The following is a 19172-nucleotide window of genomic DNA, read 5'->3' as shown; positions in this document are numbered from 1 at the left end:
TTGTTCTATTTTAGTATATGTTTGAAATTGCTCAAAATAAAAACTTTTTATAAAAATGATAAGAAATACGTGCAAATGACGAAACAGCGTCCTCAAACACACTTTTTGCAACCCCTCCTGCCTGAATCAACTCACCCAAACAGCTAGCAAGTACAAATCAAACTGCTCTGGGTTGTGCCACTTTCCAATTGACCCAAAGAACAGCAACAAAGAAAAAAAACAAAACAGGAATCTGAATAATATATAAACTGACCAGTTATTTCTAATTCTTTGATTGGTTACCAGTTAGTCCTACTTAGAGCTTCTAAAGTACTTAAATGCAGCCTTTTTCAGAAAACATGAATTATTCCTCGGTTTCATAGGGTGACTATTAAATGTTATAAAGTGGATATAAAATTTCCTTGGAAAATACTGCCAGAGAATCATGTCAGTCTTAGGGAAAGGGAAAACATATGGCTTAATATTTCAGAACAAATCGAAAATTCATGAAAAATTAGCCATATGCCGACACCTTCATAGTAAATATTTTCAAAGAGGAATAAAAATGAACAAAAGAACCATAATAAAAATAAGAAAAAGATGTATTTGTTAGTGACATGGGAATCTGTACTTAGATCAAACAAATAAAGGTAAAGAGAGAAATCCTGTGTAATTCTGCAAAATGGAAACATCCTGGTAAGCAGAAGTGTCCCCTTTTGAGATATTTGCCTGGAGTTGTCAGAACTTGGTCTCTGCTTGGTCTGACCCACATCAACCATTAAAATGGACACCCTGGTTGCTGAAAAGCTCTGACCAGTCCTAGAGCCCAGCATTCACAGAGCTTAAGCCCATCAAGGGAGCCCAGGCTAGCTGACTACAGATGGGCACTTGGACAAAACTTCCCCCAAAAGACAAAGGCCTGGCAAGGATTCAGGCAGCGAGCTCACAACACCACCTCCACCATCCTGAGAAAGGTCTTTTGATAATTCCCTATTACCTTAGGTTCCAGAGCAAGGGAGAGAAGAGAATAGGGAGAAGTAAAAGGGAGCAAGAGAGCAAAAGAGGGCATGAAGGAAAGAGATGGAAAAATCCGTGATACGATATTTTCTGATTGTCTAAATCAGCAAGTGACATCTTATATCTTCTGAAGAGAATCAGAAAGTTAAACATTCTGCAATCAGTTTTGTTTATGCCTCTCTTATAACCAATACCATATTTTTTACTTTATATTTTGAGTAACTGTGTATGTCTCTCCTACTATATTCCTGGACGGAAGAAAGCACCTGAAATTTATTTTTGAAATGCCATAGTCTCCATAACAGTAACTATACTTCTCTTTAATGTGTGTCGGGTTAATTAATTAATCAATCAATTGGTCTAGTCAAGTGCAGTTAGCTGATAGGTAAGCAACAAGCAACAGCTGCAGAACCTGTGGATTGAATAATATACTCAATATATTTAGCTCTTCACACTGAACTATCGAGGAGAGTGTGCAGGGGCATTGTGTCTTTTTCCTCTTATTCGTGTTACTTTGCATAGTGAGATTTGTATAGCCTTCAGTTCATTAATACATATAGCAAGCATATTTTACATCTATTTGCATATGACCAGAACTTAGTTTACATCTCCCAAATTCACACCCTGAAACAATCGAATTTAATAGTGTTTCCATCTCCTAAGCACCTTCTGCCCCTGGTTTTTGAAAATATGCTTTGTAATTCATGTAAACAAAACACTGGAAATGTATTTTATTTCCTTTTCAAATTAAGAAAGAGAAAAAGATAGTTTCCCTGTATCCTTCCTTGTTTTATGGAATGCATATTTCTGAAACAGGACTCTCAGAAAAGAAAACCTTAACAATGAGGTTTTACAATTAGTTGTTAGTTTATTTCATTTATATCCAAATCAGTTAAGAAGCTTTCTCTGGTTTAAGTTTTTGTCACAGAGAGAATTCTACCTTTAAAAGATTTTTTTTTTTAATACATTAGCAAGATTAAGTGAAATCACTGCCTTGAGGACTATATAAAAATTTAGTGAGCATCTTGTCTAGGGCATTGATTTCACAAGTGAAAAGGCTAAAGTAAGAGCCAAGAATATTAGCTGACTTTAGGAGGTCAGCAAATGAAATCATGATTGAAGCAGCACAAAAATCACATAACCTCCATAGATATTGTCTAAATTGTACAAATCACTCATTTGCAGATGTACACATACACACATAATGACCTTGAAATGTGGCCCTTCGATTCAATTATTGCCTTACATCTGTAAATATTTATTGATTCAGGAGCTATAATAATATTAGCTGACTTTTTAAAAATCTAATGAATATCCTAGGGTTTTTCCCAGCCAGGGTGTTGTATACATAGTCTGGAATATATCTTAGGCCTATAAATTTCAGCCTGTTGTACCAAAAATAGCAGAGCTCTCTGGAAAGATTTATAGTATATAAAAGTAGTAGTACGTAAAATGAAAATAGCACCAAAGTTGTTAAATACCAATTAACTGTTGTCCTCAACTCTAAATCCTTTTTATTCCAGCTCACACACATTTTTGGAATTTTAAATACAAGTCTAGATATAACAAACCATAAAAGTAGGTAATAATCATTAAAGAAAAAAATGTTAGACCTTGGACCTCTGTTTGTTTTTATTTCCCCAAGTGAGGTTTCTTTTCATTTTTCTTTTTGTGTGCAGGCATCTCTTTTCTAATATGTTTAACACATAATTCTTGGAAATTTTTGTTGATCCACGCTTGTGGAATTTCGTACACTTATTACGGTGAGTGTTCAAACTTTTTTAAATTCTCCTTTGTAAAGATTTTACTACTGCAAATTTATTTATAAGTTGTATAAGAAGGAGCTCCATTTTCACTCATATTTTACAAAATAATTATTGCACACTTCTGAGGAATCTGTATATATCTGTTAAATGTTTACCATATAATTATTGGTTAAAAATAAAATACTAATTTGTGAATAAAAGATCACCATCACAGTTCTGAACCAAAAGCTGCCTGCAAGCTTTAAAACTTCCAAAAGAAAACTTAAAGTTCAGTCAGTTGTTTTTCTGTCTGTGAAACACTAAGCAAATTACCTGCCTTCAAAGTACTTTTTCGGGATATTTCTACCTCCTATAGGTAGAACTACAGAGACTTTTCATTCTGGCCCTGTGGATACTGGCAAATGCATTTTATATTCATATGTATGAAGAATATTCTATATTTTTGACAGACGCTACTTACTGGTTTTATGCAGTGATACATGTGAGCTTTATTTTTATGTGCAGAATCTTTCAAACATCTAATTCAACAGGAGAATTTCAAAAAAGTTATTTATGACAAATAAGATCTATTCAAGAAATTTAAATTTGTGGATTATTGGTCCCCCTTATATATTGTCTTAAATCGAATGAATTTTTAATTTAATTCTAATATCACTCTGTTCTTTTTCCAGAAAATCACCTCACATCACCTGTGGAATTCCGTCATATATGGCATGAGGGTTTTTTTTTTTTTTTTTTCCTTTTGTGGAGAAGAGCCCAAGAGAGAATTCGCACCACAATGACCCTGCTGTGCCCTATGTTTATTCCGCAGTAATCCTCAGGGGAAAGATTTTGAAAATGTATTAGAGCTAGAACCAAGAATTGGTGCTATTTTGAAGAATTTAGTACTGCTTAAAATTCTATTTTAAATCAGATATTATACGTGTAACTCCTTTAAAACCAAAAGGAAAAAAAAAGAAAAGAAAAGCTGTGTTTGATGTTACAAATGAAAGGTTTTGTTCCTGATACCAGAGTGCACTATTCATTTATCTTGGCCCTATCGGTGTCGGTGGAGGTTTTTTCCCCTCCTTTTTGCTCAACAACAACAATAATAGTACCAGATCTTGGACTCAGAATCTGACCAAATGGAAAGGATGGTGTGAACAGCCTAGACTCAGCTTTATGAGGCAATGCCCATACGCACACCCACCCCCTTGGTTGATAGGAGATGACTAAGCTCCTCAAGCTCCAATCTACAGGGAAGTTGTAGCCATGCAGTTCCCACAAGAACAAATATTGGCGCTTCCACCAAGAATCCCCCAAACCGGTTACAAAGTGAGGAGCTCAAATCTACAGAAGGGTGGACCCAGGGAGCAGATGAGAACGCAGGAGGGTGCGAAGGCGGTAACTAGGCTTTGAGAAACCGAAACATTTACTGTCTGTATATATATATTCAGAGACATAAGAGAGAGAGACCTAGACATACAGAGAGAGAGAGACATATATAGAGAGAGAGACAATAGTAAGACTTTATGGGTACACGTCGCCCCTGCCTGAATACTAATAGCCTAAGCTTCTTTGCAACATTTACCGTCTAATAATTAATGATGCCCGCACCGGGCGCCTGGTGGCCAGGGCTGGGGTTCGGGCGACCGGGAGCCCCTGACGTCAGCAGCAGCACGGCCTGCGTCAGGTCCCCGGGGTGGCCCCGAAGGAGGCCAAAGGGGCTTTGGGGAGGGAGCCCGGGGCAGGGCTCGCTGCAACCCCAGAGGAGCGAAAGGGGCCAGCCAGAAAGTCCCGTCGCAGCAGAACCTCCGCGATCGGTGGCTGCGGGGCGATGCGGGTACCCCCGACCCGCGAGCGCCCTGCAGGCCCGCACCCCTGCGCAGGCGTCCCGGGCTAGACGAGGGCAGAGAAGGGGGCCAAAGGGACCAAGAGCAAGTCTGCAAGCAGCGATCGCTCCCCCCCCCCTTCCACTCTTGCAAGAGTCAACATTACTCTGTTTCCACCGACTCCCCAAAGTGGACCTTAAACAATGAAACAGACCCGGCGCTTCTACCTCCGCTTGACACAACTTGCAAGGTGGTGACCCCGGGGCAGCTTCCCGCCCGGGCCCCGGGAGCTGCGGCCGCAGCCCGGGCCAGGAGGGTGCTGGGACCCGCCGCTGGGGCAAAGTGAAATCGACCTCGCTGCTAACTGGCCACAATATTTCCTTCCTCCTTTCTCTCGCAGCCTCTCCCTTCCCTCCCCATTCTCTTAATTAACTCTTAGACCTGCTTTTGCAACCCTCCCAAGCCTGAGGGGTTCTCAAGTATTCGGAAAGGTGTGATTTTTTTCCTAAGAGGCCAGGACGTCTACCGTCGCGAAAAGGGTTCGCTCGGCGCAGTGGTCCTGGTCCTGAGAGTCGGAAACCCAGAGTTTGGCGAGCCATGGGCCTGTGCGTGGGACGCATCTACAGAACTCCTTCTGGAGCACATCCTGGGGCTCTCCTAGGCCCTGTCTGGATTTCTTCTACGTAGTCTCCTGCAGAATGACTTCTCTCCACCGCCCCCCGGCCCCCAGATTTCTTATTTTTAAACTATCTTTCTTGTTTTTTTCTTTTTTAATGAGAGTCAGTGCCCTCCTCGTTGAATTTTTCCATCTACACTCAGAGGACACAGGGGAATGCAGCTAGAGCCTCCCCGAGCAAAGACAAGAGGCCAAAAACGGCTTCGTGTACGTTTCCGCCTGAAATAAATTCGGGTCCCGGGAACCGCCCCCGCGCAGACCCAGCAAAAGCCGGCGGCGGCAGCCAGCGCCCAGGTGCGGACAACTGCCTTTGCCCCTGCGATGCCCGCCGCAGGACAGCAGCGTGAGGAAGTCGGCCGGGAGAGGGTCTGGAGGCAGGGAGCAAGGACACCATTTCGCTTCGTCCTCCCCCTTGCACGCTCAGAGTGGCTGGGAACTTCCACAGGGGCGAATCCCCCCCCCCCTTTTAGCGGGCTGTGCTCTTGGGGGAAAGAAAAGCAAAGCATTATCTGGCTCTGCATCCCCCCCCTTCCTTTTTAACTTAGAGCTTCAAAGTCAACTTCAATAAAATGACACCTTTCCTGAGTCAGTTAATAAATACCGCGGGAGCCACCGCACCCTCCGAGTGGCCGCAGCCAAGTCCCCTAATCCAGCCCCATCCGTGCGGCCCGGGGAGCTGCGGGTTCAGCCGCGGGCGCTCCAGGCCAGCGTCCCGGTGACCAGCCTGCTCTCCCTTTCTGGGCTCCAAAGTCTGGGGACAGATTGAACCAAATCAAATTGAGGGACGCACCAACTTTGAAACGGTTTTAAAATCTGTGACTCCCTCCTCTGTGAGTGCCCCGCAGCCTGGCGGATATAAGTTGTCATACTCTAGTGTCTCCATCGAGTAAACCAGTAACTCAAAAAATCTGTGAATCTCAAAGAGGAGTCCTTGCCATCACTGTGCCACTGCCTTCACTGGCTTGCCTGGTGTCAGGGTTTAGCACAACAGAATTCATTAAAACGAATGATTAGCCCTATTTATAAGCATTTCCTCAAAGTGGCGACTTGGAAGATTTCAGGAATTATTCAAGGAAGGCTTTGGGGGGTTTATGCTGTTCGGGTTTTTTTTTTTTTTTTTTTTTTTTTTTAAGGAGCTAGGAATTGTGTCTTTTTCTGGGTGTCCTTCACTGCCCTTTTCAGGCAGCGATTGGCCCTTCTGACATTTGGCTAAGCCTGGGGACTTAAAAAGATCATTTCCTCGTACACTAATTTGAGCAAAATCTGGATTCAGAGTGTGGGTTTACACGCCCAGCTCGAATGTCTAATGTATCAAATCCTCGTTAACGAACGGCCCGCTCCGTGGCCGTGTCAGCCAAAGGTCAGCCCCGTGCAACAGGGCAGCGCGGTTCAAAAGCACTTCCCGAGCCCTGCCTACCCCTCCCCCCCAAAAATCCATCTTTCACATTTCAATAAGCGAGCACACGGAGTTCCAACAAGCAATAGCAAGGCTGTCGGTCTGTCTTTTCCTCCTTTCTTCACGGTAGTGACATGCAAACGACAGTGTCCTAAGGCAACTACTGAAAAATTAAGTTTATTTATTTATTATTATTATTTGGGGGGGGGGGGAGGGCGGAGCAGGGGGGAGGTTAAGGGAGCCGGGTTAGTGGACAAGGTAATTGTCGAAATGTCCTCCAGAGGCACGTATATTTGAGAAGCGTGACTTAGAAATCTTCACTTAAAATAGCACCGACCTCGGCGGGGACTTCACAGCCTTCCAATGGGAACCATGAGTAAACTTTGTTGGAGACCTTAAGGGATTAGAAACTGCTTTGGGGGAAAGGGACGGCTCTCCTCCCCGGCTACCATCCCAACACGCGCACGCACACACATGCACACACATGCACACACGCACATGCACACGCACATGCACACGCACACACTGTAGAGACCAGCGGAAAGCTCCCGCTCCAGTGGTAGCTCTTGGTGTCCACGGGGACAAAGAGGACCCAGGAGGGCCAGGCTGGACCCTTGTCGCTCCCGCCTCGCTGGGGAGCCCCGCGACCTTCCTGGCTACCTTGGGGTCCCCGGCGGCGGTCACGCACAGCAGCCGCGGCGGCCCGAGGAGCCAGTGCAAGTTCTCGGCGCGCGCCTCGGGCCACGCGCGTGCACGAAGCCGCGAGCCCGGCCAGCTCGGGAGGCGGCGGGCGGGGTGGAGGGAGAACGCGACTTACCCAGGCTGGGCTCTAGATTGCGGGCAAGGTTGGCAGCAGGCGCAAGCCGGGCAGATTAGTCCGTCCTAGCGGAGACGGGCTATAGGGGCAGGGGCGAGGCGCGGGGAGGGGGCAGGAGAGCGCCTGTCTGGTTTGGGGTCCACCTCGGCCCCGGCGCGCTCCCCCGCCGTCGCCTCCGCAGACTAAACTCGGACTGACCCGGGGGAGGCCGCGGAGCCCGCCTCGCCTCCACCAGGCCGGAGCCTGCGGGCCTCCGGGGCTCTGGCGCCGACCCGGGGGCGCGGTGGGGGTGGGGGTGGGGTGGGGGTGGGGGAGGCGTCCCCACTCCCTGGCCGGGCACAGAGCAACCACGTCGCCAGCACGGACGCTGGCGGCCAAGCCGAGCAGCCGGGCGAGTCCGTCGCGCCGCCGGCCGCTGGCTCGCAGACCCCGGCCCGCTCCCGCCCCCGCCCCTCCCTTCCGCCAAGCCCCTCGCCAAATGAAAAGGGTTCTTTGGGCCCTGGCCTTTTGGGGAGGAACGCAGGAACCCACGCTGGGTTTGAGCTTTCTGCTCAGAGCGAGGCCCCACACAGGTCTTCATCCTAAGCTTGGAGCCCGCGGACGCTGGGTCGCCTCCCCCACCCCAACAGGCGACACATTCGAGCACAAAAGGACCCAAATCGCCGAGGGGTTCTTGTGCGCTGGCTCTTATGGCGAGGGTGGTGGTGGTGGGGGGGGGGTCGATCAAGGGATTCTGCGCTCTGGACCAGACGCTGGGCTCTCTGGCCTCTCGGGACGGCAGACAAGAGAACCCTCCAGCTCCAGCTCCAGCTCCAGCTCCAGCTCCAGCTCCAGCTCGTTAGGCCAAGCCCCGGAGTGTGGGGGTGCGGGGCTGCTGCCAGGCTGCTGTGGGTCCAGGTCCCTGCGGCTCCTCTCTGGCTCCGAGACCTAGAGCCTGGGAAAGACTGAAGGCCTTGTCCTGGCGGGAACCTTTCCAGAGCCACTGGGCCGCACCCTTACGCTGAAGGCTTGGAGAGTGGTGGCTGTCAGATGAGATGATGCTGTGACCCCCGGTCAGACCTGGGAGGGCGTCGCTGACCCTGGGTTACGCTGCACTGACACTAGGCCTCTCCCGTTGGCAGTGGGGGGAACCAGAGGGATGGGTGTCATTCAGTTAGCAGTAAAATCCAGAGGGGGATTGGAACCTGCGGGGGGGGGGGCATTATCTGATGACATAGGACCTAGGATTTTGACCAAAACCCCCAAAGACAGAACTCTGTATAGAGGCCGGTCTGAAAAGAGAATGATCGGGACCCTCCATCACTCCTCCCCTTTGTTTACAAGCTGGTCACTCCACCAGACAGGTTATGCGCTGCCCTGGAACTGTCAATACATGGGCCACAAAATATCACGCCACGTGAAGGACCCCCAAGAATGTCACCAGCGCCTGGACTCCTGATCTCTGTCACCAAATCCTGCACTTTCGCGGTCGGCCAGGGCAGTTCCTCCGCCGGGCACGTTTGAGTTTAACAGAAGTTCCGCAGCCCCTAGTAGGCGTGCGGGCTGACAAGGGTTACTTGGGAAGAGTCGATGAGAGCCTTAGAGCAAGCTGCTGCTGGCCCCCAAATGGGGAAGTGGTGGCTAGGGACACAGTGGGGGGGGGGGGGGGACCAGGAGAGCCGAAAGGAAAAAGGAGGGAGAGACAGACAGACAGGGGGACATTCGGGCCTATATCTGGTCACAGAGAGTGGGCGCTAGGAAAACCCGCTGCCCGCTTCTCTCCGCCCCACATCTCAGACCTGGGCTCTGCCTAGGGGCCAGGTGGGTGGAGGGTACTATTCCCCTTGGCTCTAAGGGACGTGATGGTACAGGGTGCCAGCTGCGGCCTGGGAAGGGCCAGGCCAGGGGGCCTTCGCAGGGGCCTGGCTCGGGGCTGGGGCTGGGGCTGGGGCTAGCGCACGTCGCAGGCCGCGACCCTCGGGGGAAGGGAGGCTCAGCTCGCGGTTCCGAGGCTGCGAGCACGGGCTGGAGCCTGTGCTGCCCGCCTGGCTTTGTGAACTCACTTAAACCGGCGCGGTTTGAAAACAAACACGTGCAGCGTCCTCGCCGCACTATTTTGGCAGCCCGGCCAGCGGCTTTCACAGGCCCGAGCCTCTGAGAGGTTCCCGAGCAGCCCGCGTGGGCAGAGGCGCCTCCTGCATATTCATCAGCACGTGGAACCGCGGGCCGCGGGCCGCGCATGCGCACTGCCCGCCCCGCCGCAGCCCGGGCCCGCGGCAGCGGCTTGCAGAGCGCGGTGCGGGGCTGCAGGGTGGCGCCCCGGGCCCCCGGGACGCTGATCGCCCGGCCTTAGGTGGGGGTGCTTTGGGGAAGTCTTCCTGTTTCGCCACCCCCCCCCATCCCGCCACACACGTCCACCCCAAAAGGCCGTGTTTATATATTTTCAGGCAATTCTCCAGGACAAAAATCTCCCTTGATGCATAGACTCCCCCAACCCTATCCTTCCTCCTCTTGGCTTTACCCTCCTCCACAACTCCGTTTTCTTTGCGGGGACAGTAGGATTTGCCCGGATAGACAGAAATGCTTTAAAAAGGAATGAGGTTGTGAGCTGCTCTCGCCCTCTTTGCGTCCGTATGTTTTCTGTAGCTTAATGGGAATTGTCACACAAAGGATAGATTTGCTAAGGTATCTGGCCTTCAAACGCCTGGCGGGTGTGTTCTGTTTCCCAAAGATACGATTCCCATATGTGTATATCCACGTTTGATAGTTGATTCTTGTGTATGCTATAGGTGAACAGATCACTAAGTTTCACAACCGAATTTCCCTGCATATACTAGAGATGCCCCGCAACCCTCACACAAACAAAATACTGTGGACAGTTGACAGACAGTCGTTATGTCTCTAGCATCTTCATGGCCAAATACTGTCATTTCTATACTAGATGGTTAAATCCTATTTTTTTTTTTTTATTCTTGAAAAACCCACCTCCAGTATAGCATCAATTGGAAACTTCATACTGTTCCTGCTCCTTGCTTTAAGGTGGAAATCAAGGTTAGGAACTAATGCCAGAATTCAACTTGCATGGTAAAAATAGTCTCTGGTTTGGCTTGATCTTGTTTCCTCTTGCTCAAGGAGAGCCTCTGGAGCAACCAGTCTTGTGTAGATCAATGGAGAATATTGCCCATTCTCTGTGTATTTTACACCATTGTATTTGCAATACACTTTGAGGACTCAAATGTGACATATCATAGGAGATTACTAACACTTATCTTATTTCTTGCCCCAAACTAGTGATTGCCACTCAAAAAAAAAAAATAGATTGCTGTATAGTTACCCTTATAAAATACTACTTTCTTTATCTAACCAGTTTGAATGGGCACATATTACTCATGGTGAATGAGATGGTAAAAAGCTGAGAGTACCATGGGTAATGTGAACCTTTAGTGGTTAACTGGCATGGGTGAGATACACCTTTTCATTACCACTCTATTTTCCAGAACTCTAAAACCAGAGTGATATCAACTGTGACCATTTTTATGAAAACAACACTTTCCTTTTCTAATATGAACACACGGTTCTAAGAACTACACTTGATGCTAGGAGGAGGCGAGAACTTTGTACCTAGAGAGGAGAAAATAAATTTGTAATTAGTATTTCACGTCAAAAAAAAAAAAGAAATCTGAATTGAGACTGTCTGAAATCTAATGGTTTCATATCTAGTGCACAAGTAATCCACAGCACAAGCTCAGTGTCCTCCTTTGGAGTTTGCCAGACCATGCACTGTTACTCCCCAACCCATCTTAAACTGATGCTGCTCTTTAAGGACCAGGGCCTTCTCAAAGCTGCTTCCTGGAAAGAAGTATGTTTAGGTACTAACCATACCAGCACTGATTCAAAGGGGTCCAACACACTTACTATATCTTGGCCTCAAAAAGGGGATGTCTGGAAGGTTTCAGAACTATGGAGTGTAGTTCTGTGGCCAGCCCTTTAAAAGTTCTGAGAAAACTTCACAATCAACAAATAAAAACATCTAAATGCCAGGCCCATCACCAAAGAAGGTTAGTGCTATTTTCATTGTCAGCTAAAGCAAAAAAAAAAAAAAAAAAAATGATAAGCATATGGGCCAATTGAAAGGTTACATCTTTCTTTTGGAGGTGGTTTGCTTCTTAAAGGTTAACTTGAATGCTTGACTTTAAAAAATCAAAATCATCAGCTGCAAATGCTTAAAGCAGTTGGGGGTAGCTTTTGAAGAAGAAAACAAAGGATCTGAAATGTTTGAAAATTACTTAACCCCCATATAAATGGTGCTTGTATATTTATATGCTTACTCTGTAAATGTACACACACACATACCACAACTCATTTCTCTTCATTTCTCAAATATGATTGCTTGTACTTAGGCATTTTTTGTTGACACAATATAACTTTTTAATAACTTCTCAGCTGTTTTAATCATTTCATAGTATCCAGAATACAATGCAGTGGAAATATGAATCAGGATGGCTTTCTGCCTATACCAAAATCCACAGCTACACACAGAAACCAGCCATTTGCAGCATCTTCAGCTCCTGCTAAATAGAGTCTAACAATATATCTCGCTGTTCACATTCATGTATTTCAAAACCTAATAGCCCATGAAGAAAAGTATGAAGAATACATCTCAAGAAGCAGACATTAAAGGTACCAGCAAAATAATAGACTACATTTAAGTTTGAAGCATTATTTTAAGCGACCTACATCATTAATGACTTTTTCTTTGTGGTGGGTGTTGGAGAAGAGAATGCATAAGGGGCATTGGCATAAATACTGGCTTCTACTGTAAAAGTTCCTTTCCTATGAGTGAGATTATTCACAGACACACACAGTATTCCTCAAAATTTTTAAAAAATTATTTGGCCTTCAAAGCCAAAAAAAAAATAATGTCTTAAATGTGAAATAGTTTTGAAGTAAATATTTACTCCTAAAATTTATATTTAAAATATCCTACTCAAATCATGTATCATAGTATACTTAACTATTATACAGTGACATTAAAGTGAAAAAAATCACCAGAAACATAACAAATAATAACACATTTATATTTCCAAATTTGAAGTAAACTGCTTTTAAGAATGGTCCAAAAAAAATGCACTGATTTACTATCTTCTTAAATGTACTTACAAAGTTAAAAAGCAGTGTTGTGATTATTATGATTATTATTGTTATCATAAATACTCATATCAGGATCCCAGATATTCTGATGTCTATGGGAAAGGGAAGGATTATTAATTGAGGTGTTTATCTTTCTTTCCTAGAGAGATGGAACTATCTTTATTCCTCTATTTTTTTAAAAAAAAATTATTGGACCTAATGTCCAGTGCCAATTCAAATACGACACTGTTAATCAATCTGAAACCTCCTAAGCCAACTGGGGCCAGCCTTTGGTCTCACAAATTTTAGGGGCTAGCAGAATTTCTTGTTTAGGTTTTCAACTTCCTCAAATCTCGCCAAACCTTGCAAGGTGGCGCTCTTTTCATGAAAGGTTGATATTTACTCTTATAATCACAATAGTATTTTTTAAAAAGTTAAACACCACCATCTCCATCCAGTTTTTCATGTGCTACATAAAGTGCAGACAACCCCCTCCTTCACCAATAAAACTTTGTTGGCCAAAAGTGACAAATACAAATGGCAAGATAGAAAAAGACATGTCAACAAAGGATTTTTAAAGAGAATTTAACATTGTGATTTTGTAATTGGTCAATGATATATTCTGAGAAATTAATGTCTCTTTGAAATGGATGTGAGTATCTTAAGGGGGGAGGGTCTCATACTTTTGCAAGGTTTTCCCCTCTTACTTTCCTCCTCAAAGTCAAAATGGCCTATGATTTCCTGAACCCACACAGTATATTGAAAAAGCAAGTCCAGGTTCGTCCATGTCCACAGTGAGGTCAGTTTCTGCCTCCTGCTCTGACACTTGCACACCCTTGCAGCTACAGCCAAGGCCCTGATTTGTGATCTCCCCTACGTTGTCTGCTTAATGGGGCGATCATGCAAGCTACAACCAGAGACAAAGAAGCTCGCGTTCCTACCAGCGCAGCTAACTTCGAAGGAGCAGCATAGCTTGCAAATCTATCAAACTAAACTGCAAGAAAGACAATCTGATTTAGAGAAAAGGCGTTCTGCTACAGTCATTAAGCACAAGTAATTTAGATTTTTTATATTGTCTCCTCATTTACAAATTTACTGTATCAACGCCAGCCAATGGAACGAATTTCTTAAGTAAATGAGAAATAAATAAAAGAGATAGAAAGATAATCAAATTACATAAAATAATTCTCTTCCCTAGATGAATTTTTGAAAGAACTAATAACAGTGGCAAAATTATAGGAATGATAACATATCATAGGAAGTAATTAATTTAAATTAGCATCACGTTTGAAGAAATATAAGTAAAACGCTTTATGGACGTTTACTTTTGTACAAAGAAGGAAGGTCTGTAAAAGCATGCATCAACATCCTGAAAATTAGTTATGGCCATAAATGGTTTAATTGAAGACAGCAATTTAAAATATGATATTGTAAATCTGCAACTCCGTTTCAGCCCGGGGAATTTAATTTGGGGGGCAGAGGAACCCTGTGCTTCAAGTTCATTTGCAACACTGCAGAGTGAGCCCCTGAGCTTCTGACAATTCACCTACATTAATATTGATGTCGCCTGTGCAATCTATTTCTGTTATTTTTATGGTTGTTATTCTACGTCTGCAAAGGTCATTTAAATTATACAGCGGCCGAAAATTTGTTTCATAAATTTTGATATAAATACTAATTACACCCTCTCGGAGAGCCAGCAGGGTAGCGTTCATTTATCACGTTTATACGACCTGCGATGACAGAAAGGGAAGGCGATTGAGAGTGGAAAGCTTTCCTCGAGACCCACTAAAGCTGGCCGAAGAGGCAGCAGGTTGCTGGGGGGTGAAGAAGAAATTCCTACCACAATCACTGAGATTTAAGAATCTTTAATAAGGTACGAAAGGTTACCAAACAGTTCTGGAAACTAAAGTGTACATACGAGTTTTTCTAGCCATAAATATTGAATAGCTGTAACATGAATAAACCGGCCCTTTACATGCGGATAAATATGGAAACTAGGAATTATATACATTATGTGGTTGTATCTTTTGCCAAAAGCAACGGACAGTTATAGTTTATATCTTTTTTAATATCACTTTACATAAACAAATGGAACAGTTTGACACGCAGATCCAGGCTCGTACTATACGAATTCTTGACAGGACGTGAAACAACATTTTACTGCACTAAAGTACTTAGACTTTGGGACGAGAAATGTTTGCACTTTATACAAAAAAAAAAAAAATCACATTAATACCAATAATATTCTGTTAGGTCGACGTGGAGACTGTAATCGTACAAAGTAATTCACATTTTGGTACACATTTACTAGAACATTCTTGCCATTCAGTACAAACAGTTGGCTTTCGGCCGCCCACCCCCTCCCCCTCCCCCGCCCGCCCGGCCCCTCCCCCCTCCCCCAATGCAAAGACCACAACGCCACGAACCCACCCGCCCGCTCCAACCGAGATATAACTATTTACAGAATCCAACAGTACAGTTTTAAGCTAATAATTCTGTATTTACAAGAATGCAAAGTAAAACAAAAACAAACAAACACAACGGAAGCCCAGAGAGCCTGTTCGATTCCGACGAGAAACTGGCCCTCGGTCGGGGTTGGCGGCCCTCGGTCAGGCGGCCGCCTTCTCCTCGACCACCCTCCCGCCCCTTGGCTACCAGACTTTTGCCAAAAAAAATAAAAAGAAAAAAAAAAGAAAAAAGAAAGAAAGAAAGAAAAAAGCAAGAAAGAAAAAGAAATAGAAAAAATGGAAAGAAAGGAGGGGAAAAAAGGGGAAAAAAATTAAAGGTTTGGGGCTTTCTTTCTCTTACTCGGTCCTGGGTCTATTGGCAGGTTTTTTTTTAAAAAAAAAAAAAATAGGACTGCGGTGTCTGGGCGGGGGGGGGGGGCTGTTTGATTCGCAGGGTTCATTCAGTAATATTTTTGTGTACGTGTGTGTTCAGTCTCTTAAATAGGGTTTTTGTTCGGGGTTTTGTTTCTGATTTTAAACGTACCATTCATTAAAATTGGAAGAGAGCGCGCTGTGGCCGGCTGTGTGGTGGACTGCGGAGGAGGAGGGCGACAGGGAGCTGGTGGTCGGGTTGTCTGTGGAGGGCGACACGATGGTAGGCGGCGTGGACGACTCGTAGCCGGAGCTGGCGGCGGGCGAAGGCTGCGAGCCCTGCGAGGAGGATTCGTGGACCTGCGGGGATAAAGCGGCGTTTTTACCGAGATAGAGACCCCGCGCGGCGGCGGCCTAGGTCGGGGCGAGGCCGCGCGCGTCCCCCCGCGCGGCGCCGAGGCCCCTTGAACTCCGGGGCGGCCGGGCCCGCGGGACTTGGGCGAGGGGGTCCCCCTCCGCCCTGCAGAGGCGGCGCGCCAGGGGGGACGGCGCCCCCGGGACTCACAAAAGAAAAGTCGATCCGGGAAAGGGAGCTGGGGCGGAGGCTGGTGCCCCGGGCCGCCGGCGGCCTCCGCTCGCGCAGCTGCGGGCAAGCAGACGCTCCGCCAACGCTGCCCGCTCCGATGGCCGCAGCCCGGGCCGAGCCAACCCGCCGGGACCAGCCGCGGCTCCCCACCTGGGGCCCAGTTCAGTCGCGGCCTCTGTCGGGTGCTCACTCCTTTTTTTTTTTTTTTTTTACTTTTATTATTAAACGGTAAACTTGGAACACCCTGGGGCGCCCTCGCTCCCCTCGGCAGCCCCCGCCCCCTCGGCCCAGCAGCACGCAGCACGGTGCAGCCGCTCGCTGCCCGCCTGCCTCCGCCAGCTCCTTGCACCACCCGGGCTGGCCCTCGCCGCCCGACCCCGGCCGAAGAGCCGAGCGGGTCCTGGCTCGGGGCGGACGGCGAGACCGCGGCGATTACCTTCATGTGTTTGCGCAGCGAGCTGGGGTGCGTGTAGGACTTGTCGCACATCTTGCAAAGATAGGGCTTGTCGCTCGTGTGCACGTGCATGTGCTTCTTGCGGTCGCTGCTATTGGCAAAGCGTCGGTCGCAGCCTTCGAACTCGCACTTGAAGGGCTTCTCCCCTGGTGCGAAAGGCAAGAAAGAGAGAAGCCTGATTGCAACAGATCCTGCGGCCGTTTTTAAGTTCTTTAAATCGTGGGGGGTGGGGGAGTGGGGAAATCAAAACAGAATGGAAAAGGCCGCAGCTCAGGGAGTACTTTGCGAGTTCAAGAACCCGGGTCTTCAACAAAGTCTTATACCTGCGGTGGAATTTTAAATATCTGAACTATTTTAACTCGTAATCCAATTGGATCTAGATTTTTATTATTATTATTATTATTATTATTATTATTATTATTATTATTATCAGCGGTGGTAGTTTTTCTAGATCCCAGAGTGGCAGCCTCCCTGGCTGCTGGTTTTTCTGCCCGCGGCTATTACAGACCACTTCGGGCGGCTTCCACCTAGCCCTCGCTTTCTAATTTTCACTTTGCGAGCAGATTCTCCTGCTGTTTTGCTCTTCTCTCCTCCCCCTACCCCCTCCCCGACGCTCCGCACCCCCCTCGTCGCCTCCTCCACCCCACCCCACCCCCTACACACACACACACACACACACACACACACACACACTCACATTTTATAAGGTAATCTGGGCCGAGAGCTCGGCGCTGCAAATCCTTCCCTCACCCTGGCATTAAACCCCAAAGTTCCAAACGCGGTTCACAGCCATCACCCAGGCAAACCGGAGCAGGGAAGCAAACAGGATTCCCGGCCTTGCTGGCGCTCGGGGCCCCGGGACGGCCTACCCGACGCAGACCAACAGCCTTGAGCTCGCGCGAACTTTTCTTTTCTCTTAACTGTCCCCCGGCCGGCCCCTTTTCCTTTTTAAAGGCCCGTGGAAGGTATCTGGTGTTTTGAAAACTATCTCACTGAATCTGATTGACAAAAAGAGACTCCTCAGCCTTCCATCGACTCTCCTAACTCTTCAAGCTTACTCAAAAAACCAGTCACTACTCAAATTGGGCTCTTTAAATATGCATAAGCCTCCAAAAGCCTCCTCGGGCGCAACTTACTTGCTTTCAATACTCCCCCGCCCCGACCCCCCCCCCCACCCGGCCCTTTTTCGGTTTTTGTTTCTTTCTCTGCGCCTCCACGCCATCTCCTCCGATTTCCTTAGTGCCTTCATTTGCAAACGTCTTCACTAAGGTGCCTAGCGGGAGAGGTGGGCCAGAAGCAAAGGTTTAGATTTGTCTGCAGCTGGAGCTGGAGCGCCTGGCGCCTCCGCCGCCGCCGCCGGGAACCGGCCACTTCTCCTGGCTTCGCGCTCACCGAGGACTCCACAAAGCTACGTTTGTCTCTCTGCTCTCCCAGCCTTTCTTTCTTTCTTTTTTTTTTTTTTCCCCCTCCAGTCCTCATTAAAATAATCTATATTCCCAGATACGTCTTGGAATGTCCGATCTTCTCTACACCTCTTCATAATTTCGAGCCTCAAACTAAAATACAGCGCGCACTTTTCACTGCCTGCCTGCTGGAACCTGGCGCCCCGGACCCAACCGCGGCCCGGTTCGCGCGCCCCGGCCCGCTGACTTTTGCATTTCGGGTCCCAGGCCCAGGATGCGGGGGAGGGGTGTGGGGGGTGGGGGAGGACGGGGGTGGTGCGGGGGGTCGAGAACAGCGGTTTCATACCTGTGTGCGTCCTTTTGTGGATCTTTAAGTTCTCGGAACGCGCGAAGACCTTGCCGCAGCCAGGAAAGGGGCAGGGGAAGGGCTTCTCGCCCGTGTGCACGCGGATGTGGTTGACCAGTTTGTATTTGGCTTTGAAGGGCTTGCCCTCGCGCGGACACTCCTCCCAGAAGCAGATGTGGTTGCTCTGCTCGGGCCCGCCGACGTGCTCCACGGTGACGTGCGTGACCAGCTCGTGCATGGTGCTGAAAGTTTTGTTGCACGACTTTTTGGGGTTGGCCAGCTGCTCGGGCTCGATCCACTTGCAGATGAGCTCCTGCTTGATGGGCTGGCGCATGTAGCGGAAGAAGGCGCCGGCGCCGTGATGCGCGGCCATGTTCACGTTCATGGGCCCGTAACCGTGCAGCTGCGGCGCCGCGTAGTGCTCCGAGCGCGGGCTGGTCACCTGGCCGTACTGCTCGGGCCGCGGGTACATGTCCCCGGAGAAGCCAAGCCTCATCTGCCCGTTGACCACGTTGGGCGACGCGTGGCCCGCCGCCTGCTCGTGGAGGCCCGGGAAGAGGAGGTGGCCCGCGGCGTCCGTGTGGCCGTGTGGGCCCCCGAAGCCTCCGGCCGAAGCCGCGAACAGGCTGTGCTGAGCGCTGGCGGCCGCCGCCGCGTCGCCGAAGCCCCGGTTGCGGAACAGAAAGTCCCGCGTGGAGTTGAAGGCTGCGCTCGAGTAGGAGCCGACGTGGCCCGGGTGGTGGTGGTGGCCCAGGGCCGCGGCCGCCGCGTAGCCGGGCGCCTGCGACGTGAAGGCCGTCTGGCCGGCGGAGGCCAGCTCGTGCGAGCTGGGGTTGAGCTTGAAGGCGCCCATGCCGTCGGCGAACGGGTTGATGCCCAGGCCCACGTCGCGCTCGGCCACGTCGCCCGCCGAGTGGTGGCGGGACGCGCCGAAGGTGGTCACGCCGATCGCGGGGTACTGGGGGCCGGCGTCCAGGAGCATCGTGGCTG

At 48.4% G+C, this 19172-nt stretch overlaps 1 protein-coding gene across 1 annotated transcript; it reads right to left on the bottom strand.

Moving 5' to 3' along the window:
- Positions 1 to 15465: 15465 nt before the first annotated feature.
- Positions 15466 to 19172, bottom strand: ZIC1 (Zic family member 1). The gene is made up of 3 exons (XM_041734425.1): positions 18183 to 19172; positions 16416 to 16579; positions 15466 to 15753 (listed from the first exon to the last, which is right to left on the bottom strand). The coding sequence occupies exons 1-3, from the start codon at positions 19162 to 19164 to the stop codon at positions 15556 to 15558; spliced, it is 1344 nt and encodes a 447-aa protein (XP_041590359.1). The 5' UTR covers positions 19165 to 19172; the 3' UTR covers positions 15466 to 15555.

The sequence above is a fragment of the Vulpes lagopus genome, chromosome 19, assembly GCF_018345385.1.
Source record: "Vulpes lagopus strain Blue_001 chromosome 19, ASM1834538v1, whole genome shotgun sequence".
NCBI lineage: Eukaryota > Metazoa > Chordata > Mammalia > Carnivora > Canidae > Vulpes > Vulpes lagopus.
This window is presented reverse-complemented; position numbering and strand designations above follow the sequence as displayed.

Excerpts from the sequence above, each read along its gene's own strand:
- ZIC1 (XM_041734425.1), bottom strand. The coding sequence starts at position 19,164 with ATGCTCCTGGACGCCGGCCCCCAGTACCCCGCGATCGGCGTGACCACC. Across the intron at positions 16,580-18,182 it reads CCACAAAAGGACGCACACAG|GGGAGAAGCCCTTCAAGTGC; the intron begins GTATGAAACCGC and ends CTTTCGCACCAG. Across the intron at positions 15,754-16,415 it reads CGCTGCGCAAACACATGAAG|GTCCACGAATCCTCCTCGCA; the intron begins GTAATCGCCGCG and ends TTATCCCCGCAG.